Here is a 25,532-nt window from a genome sequence, read left to right on the forward strand (position 1 = left end):
AATACTAACCAAAATATATAACCAGAGAAAAATAAAAAATAATCAGGAATGAAGGCTATTGGAAAATAATATTCTGTTCGTTAAATGTGAAGCAGCTTATAGTGCTTATAAAAAAGACGTCATACAAAACAATGATCAATCTTATGTCAGTATATATTTTACTATTGGTCAATCAAAATATATACTTGCCTGTCATTGGTCATTTGTATTGTATGGCGTCATTTTTATAGGCATTATTAACTGCTTCCTTAAATGTACTGAATTCTAAAGTTTGAATCAAACTTTAATGTTTCAATTAAATAATTATCTAAATAAATCTAAATGTTTGTTTATTTCAAATTTAATAATTTTTAAAGCACAATAAGTAATATAATTATTGATGGGCGTCTCTCCATTTCTTGATGTTGGGCATGTTGGCCACCCTCTCTACAAGATTGTTTATCTTTGGACACCCATCAAAGGCAGGGCCTGCAAAAATGTATTTGGATGCTGTCTAAAATGGTGCAAAAAATGGGGACAAATTTCAAATTGTTTTGGCGTGTGACGTCATACCCCCATCTCTTTTCTAGGGGGTTTCTTTCCTCCTTCCCTTTTCTTTCCCCTGACTTGTGACGTAAATAAACAGCCCCGTCAAATCAATTTGAAATTTGTCCCCATTTTTTGCACCATTTTAGACAGCATCAAATTTAATATAAGTTCTTTTTTTATTGACAAATATCAAACATTAAAAAACAATTTACATCTTGCATATTTACTAACGAGCCGTTACAGACAGTAAAATATACAGACAAACAGAGAAACCTATGCCTATAAAAGTTTACCTGTTCCGTTGAGCTTGAGATGAGCAGCCATAGTATACATACAAATATCGGCCCAGGTAAATGTATTTCCTACAAAAAAAGAAATACATTTTCGTGTATTGGAGAACTTGAGGATCATTGAAAGAAAACTAAATAGCGGGTTTCCTCGTATTTTCACAGTAGCTTTTGATAGGCTATTTTTACGTTAGGTAAATGATAATGATTGCCCCACTAAGTAAAGAAATAGGCTCCACAGGGTTAGAGCCCCCTAGAAATAGTAGAAAAGCTACTGTGAAAAAACGACGAAACTCCGTTGTCTTTCCATGATCCAAACTTGGAAAACTAACAAGGATGATAACATCAATAAGTAGCGTAGCACAAGAAAGTGATGGATTGAAAAACTAATAAATTGAGAGGAAGAAAAGAAAGGAAAGAACTCTTAAACTTTCTGTCTGTGTGACATTTTCATAATGATTTCAAATGATTTGATTACCTGCCATAAACTGTCCACCTCTGGCCTCTAATCTTGCTTCTAGATTTTTCAGGGCAGCCTCAACTTTGGGAAGCACTTCAGCCAGCATTTTCTTCTTCTCTGCAGCATCTGTACACTAAATAGATAGATAGATAGATAGATAGATAGATAGATAGATAGATAGATAGATAGATAGATAGATAGATAGATAGATAGATAGATAGATAGATAGATAGATAGATAGATAGATAGATAGATAGATAGATAGATAGATAGATAGATAGATAGATAGATAGATAGATAGATAGATAGATAGATAGATAGATAGATAGATAGATAGATAGATAGATAGATAGATAGATAGATAGATAGATAGATAGATAGATAGATGGAAAGAAAGAGTACCTTGTAGATAGGATAAACCAGAGCAGCAGTATCATTGGCAGCATCAACAACCTCATCAGCCTCTGCTGCTGCAAGATCATCGTGGCCAGCAAGATGATACCTGACAAAGTTTAGCTTTTAAAAAATAATTAAATGCCTTAGCCTATAAACAGACACAACAATGCTCAGTTCAGGACAAAGGTCAGGCAATCAAAGAATTGGTTGTTATGGACAGCAGCTTCGGTCTTGGGAGGTAATTGAAAAGGCAATTCATAGAAATATTGAACTTTAAGTATATAAAACCTTATCTAAAAATTAATTTCGTGTTAGTCCGTCTAATGGTTAGTAAGAAGCTCTGTAATGAGAGCTCATTAAAAAATTTTTCTTAAATTGTTTTTCATTTCCCTTTCTTCTTTCATTCTTACTAGCGGTTTCGCCCCTAGCCTCTAGGGACGTTGCCCAAAGAGGTTTGATCATCCTAATTTTTCGTATTTTTTATTGCCCTTGGGAGGGTGGTGTTACCCTCCCCCAAAATAGTTATGAACCTTACCTATGAGAAGCTACCCTGTTAAGGAGAACCCGATCGGTTCAGCGGTTAGCGAGATTCTTTGGTACAAACAGACAGACACACATATAAACACACACCCTGTTACTTTATTATAAGGATTGAATGTCACAGGATAGATATACGGCGTACTCCCTCATAGTGCCTTGTTGAGCACTGAAATCCCTCACTATTTTAAAAAATATTATCTAAATGTTATAATACCTTTTGGCCAAAAATCTTGCAATTGATATGCTCTGACACAAGTTTCCATACCCTGCAAATAATCGTTGTTATAGTATATTAAGTATTTAATAAGAAAACAGTAAACTTAAGGTTTTCTTTACTTTTATAGAGGCGATTCTTCTTAGGAGGATTGAAGTAACCTCCCCCACTATATTTTGAACTTTACCAGGAACTAGACTACAGTTTGAGACTTGTAAAGGAAAACCATACCATTATTTAATTTAGCAGGATCCTTCAGTGCATACACAGACAAACATTACTTTTACTTCATACAAGCAGGGGCGTCCAAGCTTTTTATTTTGGGGGGGGTAAAAATTTTTTAAGGGGGGGGTAATTCGTATTTGGGGGGGGTAAAATGGCGCGCGAAGCGCGCCGCAAATTTTTTTTACCCCCCCCAAAATTTTTACCCGGGGGGTAAAATTTGCTTGGGGGGGGGGGGTAATTACCCCCCCTGAAATCTGTTGGCAGGGGTAAATTTAGTTTACCCCCCCAAAATTTACCACCGGGGTAAAATATTTGGGGGGGGTAATTTAAATTTTATTAAATATATAGTATTAAAAATGCGCGCGAAGCGCGCAAAAATTTTTTTTATTAAAGATTTTTTATTTTGGGGGGGGTATTTACCCCCCCAAAATTGTTTGGGGGGGGTAAATACCCCCTCCTAAATGGTTGGGGGTGCCTACGGCACCCCCAAGGTAGGGGTAAATTTTAAATGGGGGGGGTAATCGCCCCATTACCCCCCCCCTTGGACGCCTATGCATACAAGGATTAAATATTTAGCTTTTTTCCCTCAAAAATTGAGTTTTATTCATCGTTACTTGCATAACATACCTAAAATCTTTTTAAAACTCTAATTATTTCTTTGTATAATCTAACATGAAATTTCTAATTTAGTGTAAGATTTATTGGCTATGTCCAATACCTGTGTCCTCCTATTATGATCTAACTCTCACAGGGATATTTAATCTAAAGATTGTATTTTCTAAGGATGGATTTATTAAAACTTGGATCTTACACCAGATAATCATGTACTCTAATAAAGTGAAACTTGTAGCTGGTTAACGATCCCCCACATCAACCTTCATTACCCCATCCCCTCCGCACCCACTGGATTAACGAACTGATCAATATATAAATGAAGTCCATGTTAGCAACCTAAATTGTAACTAACCTTCAATCTTCAGGATAGGAACTTGTTTATAGGGATAGGTTTCTTTTAGTTTACCAAATTCTTCCCGTTCTAGTCTTTTATCCACAAAATCAACACCTAAAAAAAGCATAAAACCATCCAAACAAATATAAAACTAAATAGCCTAAAATTACCACATAACACAGACGACGAATCTTTCTTTAAAAGGAAAACTCAATCAATTTTGTAGTTATTCAAAACTTTAGCTTCAGACAAAACACCCTACTTTATGAAATACTGGCGTATGCACCCCTAGAAGTTAGAGGAGGATGGAAAGGAATACTTAAATCTATAATTAAAACAATCATAAAAACTAACGATGGACCAATGTAAAGCTTTCCTAAAAGGAAAACTCAATTGGTTCAGTATTTATTGTGAATCTTAATCCTCAGAAAAATATTTTAATTACTTCATATTATACATAGGATAGGATAACAATAATTTCAACAATATGGAGCTTCGAAACCGATTATTAACCGTTGAATTAGAACTGGTTCCCAGCGATACTGAAAAATCATATATAGCATCGTATTACAGACAATTTTATATATTGAAAAAAAAAATTAATACCAGTTTTAATATCCGCAGAAAGCTGTCTAGAATGCGAAAAAATAACTATTATTAGTTTAAAATCATAGAAAAGATAAAATTAGCTGCGCTAATTAAAATTGATGTACCTGCATATGCCATAATGAGTCTGGATAGTTCTGCCCTACCAGCAATGTTGAAATACGTCAGGGTTATCTTTTCCTAAACAATATGCAGCGGTTATTTTTATCGAATTATATAAAGCAGTAATTTTTTTCCCTTAAGGCTAAAGATCCCAATAACTACTGAACCAATTGGATTATCTTTTTTAGGTTCACTTCTTAAAAACCAGAGGTGGATTCTTAAAAAAAGTTTGCCCCACTAATCGCTTAGTGGGGCAAAATTGTTTTCATGATAAATCCACCAAAATCACATTAAAAATCTACAAAAAAATAAACATAATCATAGAAGTGTTATGAACATAAGATTTTATTTAATTTTTGTAGATTTTTATGGGATTTTGGAGGATTTTTCATGATTTTTTAAAGCGATTAGTGGGGCAAATTTTTTTTAAGAATCCACTTCAGTTCTCCAAAGTGCCTTATTTTTTAAATATTAATTGATCATGACCAATTTACAAGGTTATTGTTTCAACAACATAACTTTAAATGAAATGTTGCTAGCACCCAAATGTACATCAATTGAATCGTACACATTTGAATAAATTCAATAGCCGATTTTTCTAGAAGCAAAGTTACTGTAAAACTTTTAATATCGGTCTGTCTGTACTTCTGAAACGATTAAAGGAATAATGAACACGTTATAAACCTTCCCCTAACCTATGAAAAGCTTCACGGTAAAGGAGAACAATATCGGCTAAGCGATTAGCAAGATTTTTGAGAACACAGTTTTATTTGTGTAAAGATAAATGCATTATATTCTTAATGTTTTAAATAAAATTTATTTATATTATTACCTTCTTTTGTGGAGCCATTTTTAAAAACAATATCAAGCACTAACAGATAATAAGAAACTAAAATAACTGAGATATATAATATAAATTTATAAAGTAATGTTTTCTTTAAAGTAAATATCTAATTCTTTGTTTAATGATTTGAAAATAATCACAATATATATAATATGTAAGTTAGTAAAAAATTTGCTGTAATGTTGTTGAACTTTTTTCCTTAGAACCTTTCAGAAATGTTTTGTGATGAAATTTCCTTATCACTTGACTGGCTATATGTACTCTATGACTCTGCGTTTTCAATTTCTGGCCTGAGGCAGTTTTAGCTTTATAGATTTAGTTATTTTGGACAGCATTAAAGAGTTTTTGCAGTCCACAGCCGCAATTAGACGATTATGCTTATAAAAAAAACAAAAAATCCGCGGCCTGTAATATACTATATGTAGGAAAAGCAACCATTAAGGTGGCTATTGGATGTTGTTTTTGTAAAGCTGCAGCTGATTTTCTTTGTTCTTAAATCTTAGCTGCCATAAATCGCCAAAATTCGTTACAGTAGTAGCAGCTTTTTTTACAATCCGAATCTGGCGCTGAGAAATACTTATTCTTAACCCACAGCAATCAGATTTAGATTTTAAAAAATAGCTGCAATTCAATTCATATTTGGAAACAAATATTATATCATGCAGGCTCTCGAAAACAGATATAACCCCTTTTGTAACGTAAGAAAAATTAGACAACGAATGCATGTTCGAATTATTTATATTTTGTGGAGTTTGAATAAAAATATCATGAGTTGTCCTAAAGTATCAGTGGCGTATTTTGCACTTTTGCGAATTTAGTTGTACATATAAGTACGTACACTATACCCTTCTTGCAAAATTGCATTAACTGAGTTTTAGGAATTGTCTACCTCATGCCGTAGTCTGGGGGTTGGAGGTTTGGGGGGAGTTACTCCAATCCAAGAAAGAATTAAAACGGATCCTCAATTGACTTAATATGTGGTGCATTTCTTTACTGAATTTTTATTGTGTCGCGTCTTTAAATGCTTTTACAAATTGTAATGATTTATAAGAGTTGCCATGGCAGACAAAATACAGACATGTCAGTTTTTAAAAAATTCTTGTCAAGATGTGATAATAATTGTCAAATAATCGACACAACGATGATCTAATATGGATCTAAAGAGATAAGACAATTGCTCATTAATTGATGTACATCCCTAATGACAAAGCACAAAATTACCCCTTCTGTAAATTAAAGTTAGTGGTGGAAACGTGTGAACACTCAACTTAATGAAACAACCAATCAAAATTCACTGAAGTCCCCAAAGTTGTTGAGCCAACGAATAAGAAAATGTTATTAAAAAACTTTGGGGTCTAGAGGAATAAACAGCCTCTTGTCCCTCCCCTCTCTCTCTCTGATATCTAATGAAATATTGTTGCTATATACTTGAAATGGTAATAAATCTGTCCAAATCTCTTAGAAAATGAACTTATTTAACACCTATAGAAAGATAACTTAATAACAGCAGATACTAAAATGATTTGCTCAAGAAAGACGACGTTTCTTATCTTTTAAATAAAAGATGGATTTTTTCGAATTTTTAATATTGATAAAATACCATCAATTTTACTTACTTTGGACCTTTTATTTTCTTCTTTTTCTGAAAGCTTCATTTATATGTTATAGTCAAGTATCAATCTATAAAGATTAATTAGAAAAATATAAAATATTTTAATTTTTATTCCAAAGATCTAAACATATAAAACAATGATAATAACTGAACATATATACATTTTTGATTTTATGTATTAATCATTGACAAAATTAAGAATGCTATATACATCAAGGCATTTGTACTTTTTTTTACATTCATGGATTTTCTTTCAAAGGCGGCTGCTTTGAAGATCCATTTTTGGCTGCCAACGGGTCAACTTGGTTTACCTGAAATAAAAATAAATGTTGTTTTATCCCAGATTAACCCCATTCCTGTTGGGGGAGGGGAGGGGGGGGGGAGGGGTGATAGATTTATATATTCCTTATGGGTCTAAATGCAATTTAGAAGTTGTATATTTGAAAGTCAGGAAATATCGTTATTGTAATTTTAACACAACCAAAGTGAGAGGTAATAACCTAAAGGTGGGTGGGTCTTTATGAGCACCCTCCCCCCTTCTCCCCGGAACATCATTATTATTATCTGTCTAGTATATTTCAACTTTGACAAATATTAAATAATTTTTAAGCTTGGAACAACATATCGACTACATAAAAACCAAGTCACGTTTGCCAGCGAATTGATTGATGAACTAACAAAAAATCTATCTTTAGACCATTGTAGATTCTCGGAAAATTCAGGGATATAGCAATAAAACATAAACATATAACCAACGCCCTTTGTTAATTGGCCTTATGTAAATATTAGGGTTTAAATTTAATCAAATTATCTCAATCTATTTTAAAGCATTTTTAAAAGCTGTATCAAAAATATACTCTGACACCTGTAGTATTATACTGCAGGATTAAAAGTAAGTATAATAACCAACACAATTTTTTTATTAGGATATTAAATTTTACTTTTTTATTCATTGGGTTCAGATTTTTTGTTTATGTGTCTTTCAATTCTCAGCTTTTAGAGGGGTTTGCTTCATAAATATTGTACACAGAGTTAGAAATGCTTCCAAAACAGTTTAGCAATCATTTACCTCGCTATAATCTTTGAAACAAGCCTTCTTGGTGAACTTGAGGTAGAGAACAACCCCCAATGCCAGAGCAATACCCAGGACAATTATAACAATTGCCACTGTACTACCAGTACCCATCTTCTCTGCCTAGATACAATAAGATTTGTTTGCTTTAGCAGTAGCGCAGCTTCTAAACATTCTAGTTGTCTGTCTTTCTGTATACATGTCCAGGAAAAGGGAGGGGATATTGGGCTGCTTATTACACTAGTCCGCAAAATTTTATGTTTTCTTATTCGTTAAATTAACAACTTTGGGGACTTTAAAAAAAAATTTTTAGTTGGATCATTAAGTTGGGCTGTCCAAATGTTTCAACCACTAATGTAATTTACAGAAGGGGTAATTTTGTGTATCATCATTGATATGATAATATTAGGATGAGTAGTTTATTACACATCTCACCCTTTTCTTAGATTAAAAAAGTTTAAAATTTCTTAAAACTTCCAAAATAAAAGACTGTCCTTTCATTTACAGACAGAAAGAGACGAAAGAATGAGATATACTCACTCAGATACACTTTTTGTAGGTTCTAATGGACATGCAAATGACAAAAATGCATTATTTTTTCTTATTGGCGAAAAAGTTAAAAACTATTGTGAAAAAACTTACTTTTTCTTGGTCTGGTGTAGTTCTGAAATTCATCCGCTGTCGTTTTGTAGTCGTTGTTGTTGTAATGGTAGTTGTGGTTGTTGTAGTTGTAGTAGTAGTTGTTGTTGTTGTAGTAGTAGTAGTAGTTGTGGTTGTAGTAGTGGTTGTTGTAGTAGTGGTGGGGATATATTGGATGGTGAAGGGAAACACCAATGGTTCTGTGCTGTACTTGTTTGATACCTCTACAAATAGATTATTGTTAATTCGTTTTAGCTACTTCATAACTTGTTTTGTCCGTCTGTATGTATGTACAGCTTAAGACAAACATGATTTTCTCAGCTCCTTCTAAAGATATAAAGCTGAACATTTTTAGTGATTTAATGACAAATTTGCTACTTATGGATGTTGCCATCCTTATTTAACCATGACTTGAAAATTTATTCATAAATTTCTTAGGCTAACCAAGTAACTAGGGTTTTCTCAGAGCTTCAATGTATAAAAGGAATATGTAAGAATCAGGAAATCCTAACTTCTAAGCTAGCCTAGGGAATTTGGCGAATTTTATGGATCAAAGAAGGTGTATCAACTATTTTTTTTATAGCTAGCCGGTTCTTTTAGTAAGTAGTAGATGTAAAATTTTTCATAGAATTCAGATATGCAATCGGTTTTTTTTGTAGACCTCTTATTTTTTAAGTAATTTAAGTTTTAAAAAAAAAATTAAGTCGATTTTAAGGTACTAAAATGCAACAAAAAAAAGAAAGAAAATGGTCATTATGAACAAAAATAGTAAGATCTTTAATTTGACACCTTACTTTTTCAATTCTGTCAGGTAATTATTGAAAAAATCGATTTTTTAAAACCCACGAGAATAAAAACTTTGAACTTACTTTTATTATTTCACAGGTAAAAAAATATGGGTTCATATATACCTTTAGAATCAGAAAAATATTACGAATCCATTGTAAGCAAAATTGAAAAAAAAGTTTACAATATAGTATATAAACTACAATAAAAGGAATTATATGAAAATATCATATTATATTGTACAGGCAACGTCTTAATTCTTGAATTGAGTATAAAAATGGGAAGGTGGTAAAGAGGGGGTAAAGAGGGGGTAAAAAAGGGAAGACGATAGTGTTGCCTGAACAAAAAATATAATTGGCCATTTGTCTTTTTTTTATTTTTTTACTTTTTTTCAATTTTGCTTACAATGGATTTGTAATATTTTTCTGATTCTAAATATTTAGGTCTAAAGTTTTTATTAAACCAAGGTTAAAAAAATAGATTTTTTCAATAATTACTCAACAGAATTTTAAAAGTAAGGTGTCAAATTAAAGATCTTACTATTTTTGTTCTTACTGGCCATTTTCTTCTTTTATTTTGTTGCGTTTTAGTACCTTAAAACTGACTTAATTGTTTTTAAAAAAAAATTAAATTACTTAAAAAATAAGAGGTCTACAAAAAAACCGATTGCATATCTGAATTCTATGAAAAATTTTACATCTACTACTTACTAAAAGAACCGGCTAGCTATAAAAAAAAAGTTGATACACCTTCTTTAAAAAAAGATGCTAATACACAAAAAGCAAGGAAAAAATATGTCAATATTTCATCAAGTTAATTAAAGGATTAAACATCTTTTCTCAAGATTGTATATTAAATTTCTAATTAAACTAAAGTATTTTTTAGCTTTATGATGCTACACTACTTTTTGGTAAAGATTGTTCTTGGCTCAATGTAAAGAATAATGATAAGATTACCAACAGCAAAATCGAAAGCAGCCCTTTCAGCATCAATAAAATTGATTGTGAGTCCTATCTTGAACATGTCTCCATCCAATCTCTCTACAGCTGTTGTCTCAAACTGACCATCCTCTGACATCTGACAATAAAAAAGTGTTTCCACAAATTTTCAAAATAATACCTAAAATGCAGGGGGGGTAGCCCTTATAGCTTTATAACCCCTGAAACTAAAGTTTGTGCGCTTCGCCCTTTAGTTGATTTTAAAAATAAGGATTTTTTTAAATATCACATCCAAATGTTGGTAATCAACCCAAATAACCCAAATGGTTGGGCTAATTACTCTCCCTATTAAACTTTACCCCCTCCATACTTTTTTTACCTCCACTATGGAGATTCACCCCACCCTCAAAAAAAAGTTTTAAAGTCCTAGAAAATTTTAATCACACCCATGTCAATATTTTTTTGTCTAGCATCGAATGAAGCAAAAAGTTAAGTACCTCATCTGCAGTTAAGGTAAATTCATCTCCTAGTTTCCAAACAACTTCCCAATTATCTGGACCAGGATGGGATTCAAACACAATCTAGACATATGTATATCCTTATAATAAAGTAACAGGATGTTTGTATGTTTGTGTATTTGTGTGTTTGTCTGTGTGTTTGTATGTTTGTACCAAATGATCTCGCTAACCGCTGAACCGATCGGGTTTCCTTAACACGATAGATTCTCATATGTCCCGGGAAGGTTTATAACTATTTTGGGGGAGGAAACTACCACCCTCCCTGGAGAAATTAAACTTTTCTTTTTAAATTTCTCGATTTTAGAAAGAGAGTTCAACGAAAAATAAACGTCAAACCAGGGGCGTCCAAGCTTTTTTTTTTGGGGGGGGTAAAAAATTTTAGGGGGGGGGTAATTCGTGTTTGGGGGGGGTAAAATGGCGCGCGAAGCGCGCCGAAATTTTTTTTTACCCCCCCCAAAATTTTTACCCCAGGGGTAAAATTTGATTGGGGGGGGTAATTACCCCCCCTAAAGTCTGTTGGGGGGGGTAAATACTCCCCCCAAATCTGTTGGGGGGGTAATTACCCCCCCCCAAACTAATTTACCCCGGGGGTAAAATTTTTGGGGGGGGTAATTTAATTATGTAAAAAAAGCACCTACCTAATCTATTAAGTTAATAAGTACTATCCTATAACATAAAGTAGTAAGTAAGGTTTATTTGACTATAGCTTCAGATTTCATTACTTTTAATACTGAGTTCTCCTTTTTAGGAAAGCTTCACATAGATCCCATGATGGTTCCACACTATTATAGGTCAATCCTTTGAGTGGTTTTAGGCTATTTTTCTCCTCCCTTTTTACCCTTTAGAAAACACGAGTTCTTAGATGCTAAGGGCGCCACTACTATTCAAATATATAGTAGTATCTCATTCTTTAGAACATAAAAATACAATAATTAACTCACTAACCAATGAACTAATATGATTATACTTTAAAGTGAAGCGTCTTATAGGTCCTGGTAAGTTTTATAACTAGTTTTGAGACACCCTGACATCCTCCCAAAAGAAATCGCCTATAGAAATTCTTTTTCATTATTTAATGAAATATTTAATTTAGTTAGGTATCTATTTTATGGAATCTTCAGTGCTTTACAATTACATCATAGATCCCCTTATAAAGGCCCAAGCAAATAAAACATGATCAAACTATTAAATTTTTTGTTATCATGGCTAAGAACTGTTTTAACTGGTTGGACTATATTGGGGTATAGTCCCTTTTGTGGCAACGCTCTTTAAGGGGCGTTTCTTCGTTTTTTTCACACAAGCTTCTCTCCTATTTCTAGCCCCTGCGGGGGGCCAATTGCTTAACCATGTGGGGCAATCACCTAAACCAATATAACCTATCCTAAAATAAACTATCAAAAGCCATTTAGGATATACTTTTTATTAACTATTAGGAGACCAAACGAGGAACATAAAATATATTACACCTCAAGGCTCGAGTCACACTATGACTTTTTTAGGGGGGGGGGGCGGGGATTACTCCCTCCCCCCCCCCCAAAAAAAATTTTCAGTAAAATTTTTTTTTAAGAACATTCAATTTGGGGGGGGTAAATACCCCCCCCAAAAATTTTTTTTAAAGAACATTTATTTTGGGGGGGGGTAATTACCCCCCCCCAAAATCGTTGGGGGTGCCTACGGCACCCCCTAGGTAGGGGTAATTTTTTTTTGGGGGGGGTATTGTTCACAAAATTTTGGGGGTGCCTACGGCACCCCCAAAATCGTTTGGGGGTGCCAAATGGCCCATTACCCCCCCCCTTGGACGCCTATGCGTCAAACGCAAAATTTATTTAACGTTTATTTAAAAGATGCTGATTTTTAACTTTTAAAAGTGTTATTGTTGTTTGTTTGCTCTACCGTTTGCTTTTAGAGCTTCGCTTTCATGGGTGTTTTTCATCATTGTTTTGAGTAAAACTTCTTACTTATTTTTATTACTTATAGAGATGCCGTAATAAATATTAGCAAATAAAAAGAGATTAACATGTAATTATAAACAATTAAATTTAAAGCACAAAGTAATCTCTAAACTTATTTTGCAAAAATGCTTTTTTGACGTAATCTAAGCAAACTACAAGTATTCAATTTGAAAAAAATCTGTTTAAATAACTTTTTAACAGGTTGTACTAAAAGGTACACATAATTCTTCTTGCTCTAATATGCTTATTTCTCTATCTAACCATCCAGCTATGTATCCATGTGACTATTTAACTATACATTTATGTATCTATCTATCTAGCTGTCTAGCTATCTTTATTTTTATCTGTCTATCAATTTGTATGTCTAACTATCTGTCAATCTATTTTTATGTCTATTATATTTACATATGTCTATATATATGTCTAACTATATGTCTATCTATCTGTCTAAATATCTGCCTATCTATCTACCTCCTTTTTAACCAGCGGCTTCGCCTCTAGCGTCTAGGGGCAGAATAATAGCATTACCACAGTACCAAGACGTAAACAAGATAATAATAACTTACTTCGATGTTAATTGGTTGAAGATCCTCTTCAGAATATTGGTAGGAACTCTGATATCCAGGATTATATTGGGGAGGAAATACGACCATCACCTAAAATATTTAAAGAATGAATAACAATAATGATGAATGTCATAAGTAGCAAAACAAAAAATCGTTTTTGTCTTTGAATAACTAAATACTGCTGTAATTACAATTCAAGAACTTTAAGGATTGATTTTAAACGAAGAATTCTTGATGTTAACAAAGCATTTGATTAAAAATCCTAATTGACCAAATTTGAAAATAAAAACAATTTTTAAGCAATAAAAATAAAATATATAAGGTTAAATAAAATAACATTAGACTAAAAGATTGCACAATTACAGTACCTTTCTTGTAACTTCTGTACAGGTTTAGAGGGGTTTCAAATTTCATATTGATAATAATGTAAAATAAAAGAAGAGGATTTATGTGCGCGCGGGGCTTTTTGAAATTATATACTCCATAGCAAACAACCTAAGAATTTATCTTATTCATAAGGAAAAAGGATAAGAGGATGAATACTCACCCCCTTTTCATGGTAAAATACTACTTCCCCATCCCTAAATTTTTAAAGAAAATCTAGCAGACGAAAATCAAAAGCCGCCCAGGGCTTTTTGTATGTCAATCATAAATAATAATGTGAATAAAAAGAAAAGCAATATTTAGCAAACAGCCGTGGGCGGTCAGAATCAGCTGAATGTTTATTATGAAAAAAATTTCCCCCTTTTTAGAAATGAAAGGATTCATATTTCATGCACAAATTTTTTAAATAAAAATAAATTCTTTGTAATTTTTAATTAAAACATTAAAATGACAATATCTAAAAGTAAAAAGTAAAAAAAATATTTTTTTAGATGTTGTTATTTTAGTAGGTATTTTTTTATTTAATAACAAAATTTTCTTTTTATTTTTAATTTAAATATTATATTCAAATTATTAAAACTTTACATATTAATTTTGTAATCCTCCCATTTGAAAAGTGGTGGAATAGCAATAAAATTTAGCGCGGCAACAGCGCTAATTAGGCCCCTGGGCCCACTGCCTATTTTCGTCTTCTAGGTGCTTCGATTCCTCTCTTTTTTTTTTTTTTCTCTATGATCTTATTATTAAAGAATGGCGTTAAAAAATGAGAAATCAAAAACTTTTCTTATGTTTAATCAGAATGTGCGAGGGGACATTGAACTGAAAATTACACTGGTACACAGTTTTATAATCAAGTTATCTAATTTGCTTGCTCGAAAACTTTAGACATTTTTAACAATTTTGTTACAATTTTCCAAACTTTTAAACCAATACTTTTAAATTTTGTTTTCCATTATTGTGGCTCTATATCAAATTTATCGTCAATTTTCTTATCCCTGGAGATCCCTGGGTTTAATTAGTGAAAATTTGAAATTCCCCATTCCTGATTGTTGGTCCTGGAAGTATGTCCTTCCCTCAAAGGTCTGCTCGAGTCTGCACTTTATAGTCTTGCCACAATCCTCCCGAACTAAATAATAATAAAGTAAGTTCTTCCCTCAAAGGTCTGCTCGAGTCTGCACTTTATAGTCTTGCCACAATCCTCCCGAACTAAATAATAATAAAGTAAGTTCTTCCCTCATAAGTCTGCATAAGTCTGCACTTTATAGACTTTCCACAATCCTCCTGAACTAAATAATAATAAAGTAAGTTCTTCCCTCATAAGTCTGCTCGAGTCTGCACTTTATAGTCTTGCCACAATCATCCCGAACTAAATAATAATAAAGTAAGTTCTTCCCTCCTAAGTCTGCTCAAGTTTGCACTTTATAGTCTTGCCACAATCCTCCCGAACTAAATAATAATAAAGTAAGTTCTTCCCTCATAAGTCTGCTCGAGTCTGCACTTTATAGTCTTGCCACAATCCTCCCGAACTAAATAATAATAAAGTAAGTTCTTCCCTCACAAGTCTGCTCGAGTCTGCACTTTATAGACTTTCCACAATCCTCCCGAACTAAATAATAATAAAGTAAGTTCTTCCCTCATAAGTCTGCTCGAGTCTGCACTTTATAGACTTTCCACAATCCTCCCGAACTAAATAATAATAAAGTAAGTTCTTCCCTCATAAGTCTGCTCAAGTCTGCACTTTATAGTCTTGCCACAATCCTCCCGAACTAAATAATAATAAAGTAAGTTCTTCCCTCATAAGTCTGCTCAAGTCTGCACTTTATAGTCTTGCCACAATCCTCCCGAACTAAATAATAATAAAGTAAGTTCTTCCCTCATAAGTCTGCTCAAGTCTGCACTTTATAGTCATGCCACAATCCTCCCGAACTAAATAATAATAAAGTAAGTTCTTCCCTCATAAGTCTGCTCAAGTCTGCACTTTATAGTCTTGCCACAATCCTCCCGAACTAAATAATAATAAAGTAAGTTCTTCCCTCATAAGTCTGCTCAAGTCTGCACTTTATAGTCTTGCCACAATCCTCCCGAACTAAATAATAATAAAGTAAGTTCTTCCCTCATAAGTCTGCTCAAGTCTGCACTTTATAGTCATGCCACAATCCTCCCGAACTAAATAAAAATGATTTACAGTAGCGCAGCTACTCATTAAGAGGATTCGACTATAAATTTTATCGATCAAATATGTTTGATGAAATGGTTTATTAACAATACTTACCAAATTAAATATAGAAACAATTTTGAAACTCGAGATCTACTACTACTGCAAAGGGCTTTATTGTGTCATCTCAGGAATAAGGTATAATCAACAAGCGAAATAAATCTAAAATAATATTTGGGGGGCAGATGTAAAGGTTGTCATTTCTACTTTGTGTTTACCCCCAACGACAGCTGAAATCATCGTATAGGTTTCATGATTTTTTTCTCGAATTATTTTCGTTGTTGGTAAAAGCTGGTTTCATCTAAACTACTGTTAAATTGATATCATTTCGCTATCTTTGGACACATTATTCTTGTTTCACGAACATTAGGATAAAATTAGACATTTTATTACAATAATTTACAATCAAAACTTATTTGGGTACAATGTCAGAATCTGCATTCAAAGATATAGACAGTATATTTATAAGGTTACGTGAGAAGTAAATTTTATCTAAATTAAAAATTAGTTTGCACTTTAAAATAAAAGAGATTATATGAAAAGCTGCGATTCAAACTCAAAACTTTACTTACAGACTTCTCTGATTTCAATGTCTCCATTTCCCTCTAAATGTTCAAAATCATCATCTTCCTAAAACAAATACAAATATACCCTAAAGTAATACCATAGTGATTTTTTAAAGGTCACAAAACCTTTCTATAATGAAATTATCTATTATGAAGTAATTCTTCCTTTTAATAAATCTAATTCTAAATGTATTTAACTAATAGAATTATGTGAGAAGAAGTATAGGTGTGAACCCCCTTTTCGTAAATCTGACAAAGGAACTCCTCCAGCTGACAAAACACCTTAAAATTTTTCGAGTATATAATTTCTAGAAAGCTAACTTTATATTAAGGAATTCAACAATTCATAGCTAACTTATTAAAGGATTTGTAATATGCTTTACACTATACTAGAAAATAAATTTTAACACCATAAAATTTATGTGAGAAAAGCTTTATCTTAAGAGATGCGACTATTTACAGCTGACTCTTTATATGAACAAAATGAAAAAAATATGTCCTTTCCTCTTACCCATATGTGTACAGTGTATACACAGTACAACGCTAGGTCCTGTTGAAAACATAACAAACGTACTGTTGTATTGCTATTTGTTGTTATTTTATTTTTATATAATTCATTTCGAGGTAAACATGAAACAAACTATGAATTTATGTATTTGAAATGTTTATAATAGATACAAATTACGAATTATAGATTATAAATCATGTGCATTTGAAGTCCGAGAAATTATTTTTTTGTTTTAATAGAAACTCAAGAAAAAAATATGATTTTATTAACTTAAATTCATAAAGGGATTTTTATTATTTTACAACGATTGCAATAGATGAAGCATATTTATTATTAATGCACAGATAAAACATAGATGCGAAACAACAATATAAAGGCAGTACTTCATGTGATGGACTTGATTCGAGTAAAAGTTAAAAGAACAGATCTAATTAACTCTAATGTAGAAAACTAGAAAACTTCAGTTTAATTCAACAAATGAGATTTCATGTATGCTCCGATGCGATTCTCCTATTGGCTCAATCAGACATTACCTCTCTTTCTTAGTACCTTTATTATTTAACTGTAGCTCTAATGAGACATCAACATTCAACATGCTTAGTATAATCTTTAGGATTTTATATTCGAAAAGTGTAAATAGATTTATTATAACATGGTTCTCAGACCAGATTATCATATACTCTAATACTCTAGTGAGGCTAGCAGCTGGCTAAAATAACGATATTTCCCATCTACCCCTAAACCCACTTCCCTCCCCTCCTACTGAATGCACAAAATGACCAGGAAATGAGGTTCATGACAGCAACCTAATTTGACGATAAAACTTTTCTATATCCAATTTCCAACCATGGATTTATTTAATTGTAGGATCAAACGACATAAAATAAAATTATTTAACTAGGGGTGTAAGCCATCCCCCCTCTCTACTCTTTCACAAATGAAATTTACCTGAGAACTAAATTCAGCAATAACAGGGGTACAGTCCCCCCCCCTCACAAGTAAAATTTTACCTTATTACCAAATTCAATAATAACAGAGGGTACAAGTCTTCCCCCCCACCCTTCGCTCTCTCACAAGAAAAATTTTACCTGTTTTCCAAATTCAGCAATAACAGTGGGGGCAGGTACGCCCCCTTCACTCCCACAAGTAAATGTAAACTTTGAACCCTCCAGCAAGGCAATTTTTTCAGGCTCCTAAAATAAACAAAAAAATCTTTTTCTTTTTTTAGGTTAATAAAAAAAGAGTTAAGTTTAAAGCTTAGATTAATTATTTTCACTACTTAATGTGCTTACCGCAGATATTAAATTTAAACTATTATATTTAAACCAGTTTTGTTGGACCCAAGGAGCCGAAGGCACGGCCTAACAAAACTTCTATTGATCTGTAAATAGGAAAATATTCTGTAATACGATGCTATACTTGATTTTTCAGAATGGCTGAGAACCTTTTCTATCTAACAGTTTCTAAGGCATATTGGAATCATGCTATTCACATTTTATTTAGTACATTATTTGATGAGTTAATCATACAACTTACATCGTTTAGAGAGGTAACCAAGGCGGCTTGTTCAGCTATTTTGAATTCTATGGTCTGATCCAAAAGATGATTGTTTTCAGTTCTAAATAATTCAAAGGTTTTAATTTTCTGGCCTTTATGAATGGATTTATTATTACTTGAATATTTCATGAACTGTAATAAGGAAAACTTGTAGCTGTCAAAAAATATAGATCTCCCCCATCCCCTCCCCTCCTACTGGATGAACGAACTGACCAATAAGTGATGTTAGCAACCTTAAATGACGACAATTTCTCCCCTGTCATAAAATCCACATATATTTTATATCTATTTCCTTATGCTAATCATAGAGATTATGTTTACATTCAAATTTTATGCTTTTTTTTGGACATTTCGTTTCAATTTTAAAATCGGAATTCGCTTTTTCCACAATCAAAGTATCATTTACCATTTCTTGTCTGCCCTTTTGTCGGTGCGCCTGTCCAATAAGACCTTGTTAACGGGTGGAACGATTTTCCCCCAAATTTAGGGTTGTTTAGTCATCCCCTTTGGAGATATGGCCATGCGAAAAATAGCTTCATTAAAGTTTTTTTCTTCAAAAAGTAAAGCCACAGTAATGGATGTAGAACATACGTGGATATTATAACAGGGGAAAACTTGTCATAAATTTAGCTTGGTAACAATTTAATGGTCAGTTTGTTTATCCAGTAGGCGGTGTGGGTATTGAGTAAAGGGTAAGGGTGGGGTATCGTTATTTTAGCCAGCTACAAGTTTCACTGTATCGGAGATAAAAAAAATCTGGTGTAAGATCCAAGTAACAATATATACATACATTGCCACAGTTTTATATAAAAGCATTATAATATACTGATCATTGACCTTTCATATAAAATATAATAATACATAATTAAACAAATATTCTTAATATTTACATATATTTACTAATTTGTCAATATTTACTTATTTATTATATCAAATACATTTAACATCTTAGTATTTGTTTTAGTTTCATTGTGTATTGTAACAAAATTCATTTTATTTATAAATTTAAAAAAAAAGTTGTTTCATACAGCTTGGTTTTAATTACTCCGTTTATCCATCTTTCTATTTTCTTAAAATCTTTTTAACCTCATATCCATCTATCTTTCCATATTTATATCTATATTTTTATCTGTCTTTTAATCTATCTTCTTAACTATCTATCTATCTATCTATCTTACCCAATCTTAATAATATTACACTTGAAAGCTAGGTTAGCATCCTCCTCCATTATTTCATATTTATCTATATATCCATATTTATATCGATGTATCCATCCATCTATCTCTCTATCTATCTATCTATCTATCAATCTATGTACATACCCAATCTTGATAATATTACACTTGAAAGCTAGGTTAGCATCCTCCTCCATTATTTCATATATATCTATCCATCCATCTATCTATTTATCTATCTATCTATGTACATACCCAGTCTTGATAATATTACACTTTAAAGCTAGGTTAGCATCCTCCTCCATTATTTTATATTTATCTATCTATCCATATTTATATCGATATATCTATTTATCTATCTATCTATCTATTTACATACCCAGTCTTGATAATATTACACTTGAAAGCTAGGTTAGCATCCTCCTCCATAATCTCAGAGACGGACAACTAAAAGATAAATAATTTTAAAATCAAAATCAAAACAAATTTTTTAGCTTTATCCTGTGTACATAACCAATGTCTAAACTATGTACCTTATAAAACTTAACTAATCAGACCGAAGTAAAATGCCCCAAAACTGACAAAGTGCAGATGGATTGATATATTGAAAAATAAATGGATATAAAGTACGACTCGAGCCGCACGTCAGCCACCTTTAAGCATTAAAAATAAACTTTTTATAACTTTAGAAATCACCTGGAAGTCTTAACTTGACCAAAATATGGCATTATCTTTTTGAAGCTTTTTTCAAATCATCCAAACTGGTTTAAACAAGGACGTCCAAGCTTGTTTATTTGGGGAGGGGATAAAAAAAATAATTTGAGGGGACGACCCTGGGTGTAAAGTTGAGGTTAAGTCGCGGATGCCGGGCCCTGATAAAAGATGGATACACGTTACTGACCTTACAGGTATTGTCATACAGAGATCCTGACATCCTGTCAGAAAACTTGCATGACCCCTGAGAATCCTGGAGGATGCTGCAGGTATTTTCTCCAACATTCCAGTTACACATCTGTGGAGGACCGCTTGCACTAAACAAATGTAAAAATATAAATCAAGATCGTTTATTAATCTTATTAAAACTTGAATTTAAGACGGAGTATCAATCCCCCCAACCCAATTTTGTAAAGTAGCCTTTGAGGTCTGTGAATGCACATCACAGCCAATAGATAGAAATTAGGTAGTATTGAAATTTTAATAAGCATAATACTAACTGCAGATTATGTAAACATAATATTATTGTGATTAACCCTTTTCAATTAGAGCGCTTAAAAATACTTATTTATAGTTTGGGAGGGGGGGGGGGGGGGGGAGAGGGGCTTCTTTGAGCAACCCCCCTGCTATCTTAAAACCATTACTTAAATAAAATCAAACTAAAAATTAAAGTTGCTCGAAGAAAAAAAAACAGGAAATTTAACTAATTAAAATAATTAAAATTAAGAGCAAAGAAAGAATTTACAAAAAAAAAACTATATAGAGTTATAAAATAGAGTACTTAATTATTATTATTGTTTAAACAACCCCCCCCCCCAAAAAAAAAAATATTGTTTTGTAAAAATGAAAATTTGTTATTAAAATAAAACTTATGAATAAGAACAATAAAAATATGTACATAATATAATGATTCATATAAAAATAAAAAGATAAGAGTTGCCGGTGTTTGTGCTTAGCAAAACTACTCTAAAATTAATTAATTGTTTGTTATTTTACTTTTTATTATCCTTCAAATTATTTAGTGTTTTCACGATTAAAAATTTAACAGCACTTGGTTGTGGTATTTGAAAACTGTAATAGTTATCTATCGCATCTCATTCTAGACAGTTTTTTTTTTAGGGGGGGGGGGGTGGGGGGAGGTATTAAAATAGAATTTATAAAATTATTTAGGATTTTTATTTTGATATTCGTGGAAAATTGTCTGTATCACGATGTTAAAAATGATTTTCAGTATAGCTGAGAACCGGTTCTAACCCAACGGATATTGATAGGTTTCGAAGTCAATCAGTGGAAAAGTGTTAAAAATCTATTGTTTTTCTTCCTCTTAAGGTATTGTTGATGTATTATAGTAAAAAATTCTGCCTGGGAAAAAATTGGGGGTAAAATAGTTTCTCCTTGAATTGTGTTGTCTTTTGAGCTATGTCACCGTTTGAATAATGTTATCCTTGCTTATAAGTTTTGTGTATTTTGCTATCGATTTTTATTCTCATAGATTTGCACTTTTTATTATTAGAATATAAAACAAGGATGACAGTGTATATGAAAGCATATCCTAATATATTGTTAAATCTAGCAGCATTTAATAATACTGTTATTTTATCGTATTTTTTTACATTGATCATGCTGGAATAGGTATTCCAAATATTCTATTAATATTCCAGTATTATTTTTTCATATTGTAATTAATACATAATAGTTTGAAATATCGTAAACATTTTCCAATATGGCTTCGTAATCGATTAATATCCAGTGGTTTACAGCCATACTAAAAAAACATCGTATTATAGCCAGTTTTCTACGAATATTAAAATAAAATTCATAATATCAATACCAGTTTTGTTAGTCCGTGTCTTCGGCACCTAGGGGCTAACTAAATAGGTTCTAATCTAAGAATTTTTATTTTGATATCCGCTTAAAGAAGTCTATAGTACGATGCGATAAAAAACTATTACAAAGACAAGATATCCAAAGATGATATGAAGATTGATGATAAAAGTAAAGAAAGAAAATAAGAGAGTTACAGTCTGACAGTCGAACCCTGATCACTTTTATTGCTACTCTGCTTTTGTGTCATCATCTATTACTCATTTTACCACAAATAAAATTTTTTTTGTGTAAAATTTTAATAAATTGTAGAATTTCTAGATGCAAGTTTAATCTCAGGGGCCGTGATTATGCAATATAATTTAACCCGCAATTTACAAAAAAAATCTCTTTGTAAACTACAGGTTTACTACAGGTTTTCTGGTTTTGGGATGAAACTAAAGTGACATGGGTATAAAGGGGACAAAATAAAGTATTATTTAATAAGCTACTATAAAAGAATTTTATCTGCTGTGTCATGTCTAACAATTAAGCGTCTAAAACAATCAGACAACAACATAAAAATACATTGCAAATAAAAAATATTTATTTTTCAAAAATTCAATTTTCTTTGAACCTTGTTATTATCTTTATTACCCTTTATCCATTACTATTTGTTTTTAGAAATTTATGTTAAAAGTTTAAATAATGGATATAGTATACATGGATATATTGACGGAAATAAATTTGTTGTCCATTTAAGTTGCTAATATTGACTTCATTTATTGGACAGTTTGTTATTCCAGTAGGAGGGAAGGTGATCGGGGTTTCGTTATTGCAGCCAACTGTGAGTTTCACTTTATTAGAGTACATTAAAATCTGGTGCAAAATCCAAGTAATTATATATTGATTGTTTATATCGACCTTTGACCACTAATCAACATCAACAAGTAGAATATAACCCAAATGTTTTAGCAATATAAAGCATCAAAAAAAAGTAGTCAAGTAGGCTTTTATGCTTATACCACAGAGATTGAGAAAAATTTAGATAAATGTCTTAGGTAGTAAAAGATATATTCTAAGACAAGCGATTATTTATATAGATCACTTTTTTGTGTTCTTTCATACCAAAAAATGTACACATTACAACCAAAATCGTGTCCGTATTGTTCTTCCAATGTTATCCTAGTGGCTACTTTAGAGAATGTATCTAAAATAGATTATTTCTATTGAGGTAGTAAGAGAAAGGAAATGTGAAAGAAAACTTAGCATGATAAATATTTGTACGTCTTCACACTTACAAGAGACTATAATTTTAGAAAAGCTGCGCTATTTATAATCATCCATTATTAAGATATGATTCTAAATTCTATTTACTAAATTGCAAAATTTAACAGTTAATCTTTTTTATTACTAAGAAAATATTTCAATATATATTGCTTTAGGAAATCACTTGATACGGTCCTAGAGGCCTTTAGGGGCTATTGAAGAGGAAAGTGTTTGATCCAAAACCCATTTTTATTAGATTTTTTAAAAAGTAAAGAAAAAATGTTGGGAGGGGAAGTCGACCAACCTCCAATCAATTTTTTTTATTTTAGTTATAAGAAAATTTAAATAAATTTTTGGGGAAGGGAGGTAATTTTTCCTAGGGGCGACTTTGCCTTTAAAATTTTGCCTAATCGTACTAGAAATCAAAATTAAAATGAATATAGGATAATAACGTCATGCCAAAATTTGAAATGGACATGCAGACATGCAGTTGATTCACTTTTAAAATTATAGGTAACTTAAGCAGAAATAATCATATAAAAGTCGATAAGATAATTCGGGTATAGTCCTTTTCACGACATCCCTCCATAAGGAGCGATTCTTCGTATTTTTAAAATGGCTTTTTATAGGTTATTTTAGGTTAGGTTAGGTTATATTGTGTTAGGTGATTGCCCCACAGGGTTAGGTAATTGGCCCCGCAGGGTTAGAGCCCCCCGCAGGGGCTAGAAATAGGAGAAAAGCTACTGTGAAAAATACGAAGAATCGCTCCTTATGGAGGGATGTCGTGAAAAGGACTATACCCGATAATTCTAACATGCCTTGATTAGATCTATCCATTACGATTACCCCAATGTGTAAAAGATTCGCTTTAAATCCAAAAATAATTCACCTACCTACAAAAGAATTCAGCTGGAAACCCGGGCTCTAATATTTGGCCATTAGAGTAGTCTGTAATCTCAATGGCATAACACGTGCCCGACAAAACAGCTGTTAAAACCAAGCTTATACTCAGGTGAGGATTTTTAGGTAACATTGTTTTTATTTTGTACAGATCTAAAATAACTTTATTATGATTATAAGATTAAAGTAAAACAATAGATTATAAATTCACTGAGTGAAAAAGTCTCTGATACTTCTTAGTTATTTATTGAAATATATTTTGTTGAACATGGCACCATCTTCAGTCTAAATGACATAATGGAAGGGGTTAAATAACTGTATGTCTCAAGCCCATTGACGCTGTGCCGACTCTAAATTGGGTATTTGAATATCAGCCAATAGCGTAACAAAAATAAATACAGCCAAGTCGCTTCAAAGAGCAGAAAGCAATTTGCTAGCAGACGAAAAAGGTCCCCAACACTAGAAACAGTTAGTTATCTGGATTATATACTTATACTTAAACTTCCATTTTGACAAGGATGACTATAACAAAAACGAGTTTGTCCAATAGAAGCGATGTGGTTTGTAATTTTAAACTTAACATTGGGGAATCAAGAAAAAAGAAGAAGAAAAAGAAAGAAAATGATTTTGGAAATATCAAAGGTCATATAAGAAATCATAAAACTCATAAAAAATCACATAACCTTTATATAAAGGTTGTGCAAATGCAATTCGGACATTTTAAAAATTGAAATTGCGCGGCTTGTGTTAATAGTAGAAAAATACTACGCACACCGTTAGAATCGCTAAGAAGTCTATTTTTAGGAAATATAAAAACGATTCCTGTGCCACGCATTTTGTAGGAGCTACGTGTTAAAATGTCCTAACTGACTTAAAACTTGACTTGCGAGTAAATTTTGGGACATTTTACCATCTGGCTCCTAGATTATTTATAGCACAGGAACCGTTCTTATATTTTCAAAAAATACAGTTTATATCGGTTCTAATGGTATGAGTAACATTTTTCTACTATTAACACAAGCCGCGCAATTTGAAATTAAAAAATGGAGGCATCTCTTGCAAAATATCTTCTCTAATTTTTTGTTATTTTAAAATTTACTCGCAAGTTAAGTTTTACATCAGTTGGGACATTTTAACACGTAGCTCCGTAACTATACGTAGCAGAGGAATCGTTCTTATATTTCCAACAAATAGACTTCTTCGCGGT

At 32.0% G+C, this 25,532-nt stretch overlaps 2 protein-coding genes across 2 annotated transcripts; both read right to left on the reverse strand.

The window, feature by feature from the left end:
* Nucleotides 1-312: 312 nt before the first annotated feature.
* LOC145314002 (glutathione S-transferase 1-like) lies at nucleotides 313-5,422 on the reverse strand. The gene is made up of 8 exons (XM_080153727.1): nucleotides 5,140-5,422; nucleotides 4,313-4,385; nucleotides 3,618-3,713; nucleotides 2,426-2,477; nucleotides 1,678-1,777; nucleotides 1,294-1,408; nucleotides 822-890; nucleotides 313-468 (listed from the first exon to the last, which is right to left on the reverse strand). Exons 1-8 carry the CDS (start codon nucleotides 5,155-5,157, stop codon nucleotides 374-376), a joined length of 618 nt encoding a protein of 205 aa, XP_080009853.1. The 5' UTR covers nucleotides 5,158-5,422; the 3' UTR covers nucleotides 313-373.
* Nucleotides 5,423-6,855: 1,433 nt separating this feature from the next.
* On the reverse strand, nucleotides 6,856-24,503 carry LOC145314003 (uncharacterized). Its single transcript, XM_080153728.1, has 14 exons — nucleotides 24,319-24,503; nucleotides 20,541-20,670; nucleotides 20,019-20,086; nucleotides 18,444-18,525; nucleotides 17,996-18,100; nucleotides 16,406-16,463; nucleotides 14,661-14,744; nucleotides 13,603-13,616; nucleotides 13,235-13,324; nucleotides 10,696-10,779; nucleotides 10,217-10,337; nucleotides 8,478-8,698; nucleotides 7,833-7,958; nucleotides 6,856-7,074 (listed from the first exon to the last, which is right to left on the reverse strand). Exons 1-14 carry the CDS (start codon nucleotides 24,456-24,458, stop codon nucleotides 7,003-7,005), a joined length of 1,395 nt encoding a protein of 464 aa, XP_080009854.1. The 5' UTR covers nucleotides 24,459-24,503; the 3' UTR covers nucleotides 6,856-7,002.
* Nucleotides 24,504-25,532: the final 1,029 nt, after the last annotated feature.

Source organism: Acartia tonsa, chromosome 3 (genome assembly GCF_053477335.1).
Source record: "Acartia tonsa isolate MP-2025a chromosome 3, ASM5347733v1, whole genome shotgun sequence".
NCBI classification, from domain to species: Eukaryota; Metazoa; Arthropoda; class Copepoda; order Calanoida; family Acartiidae; genus Acartia; species Acartia tonsa.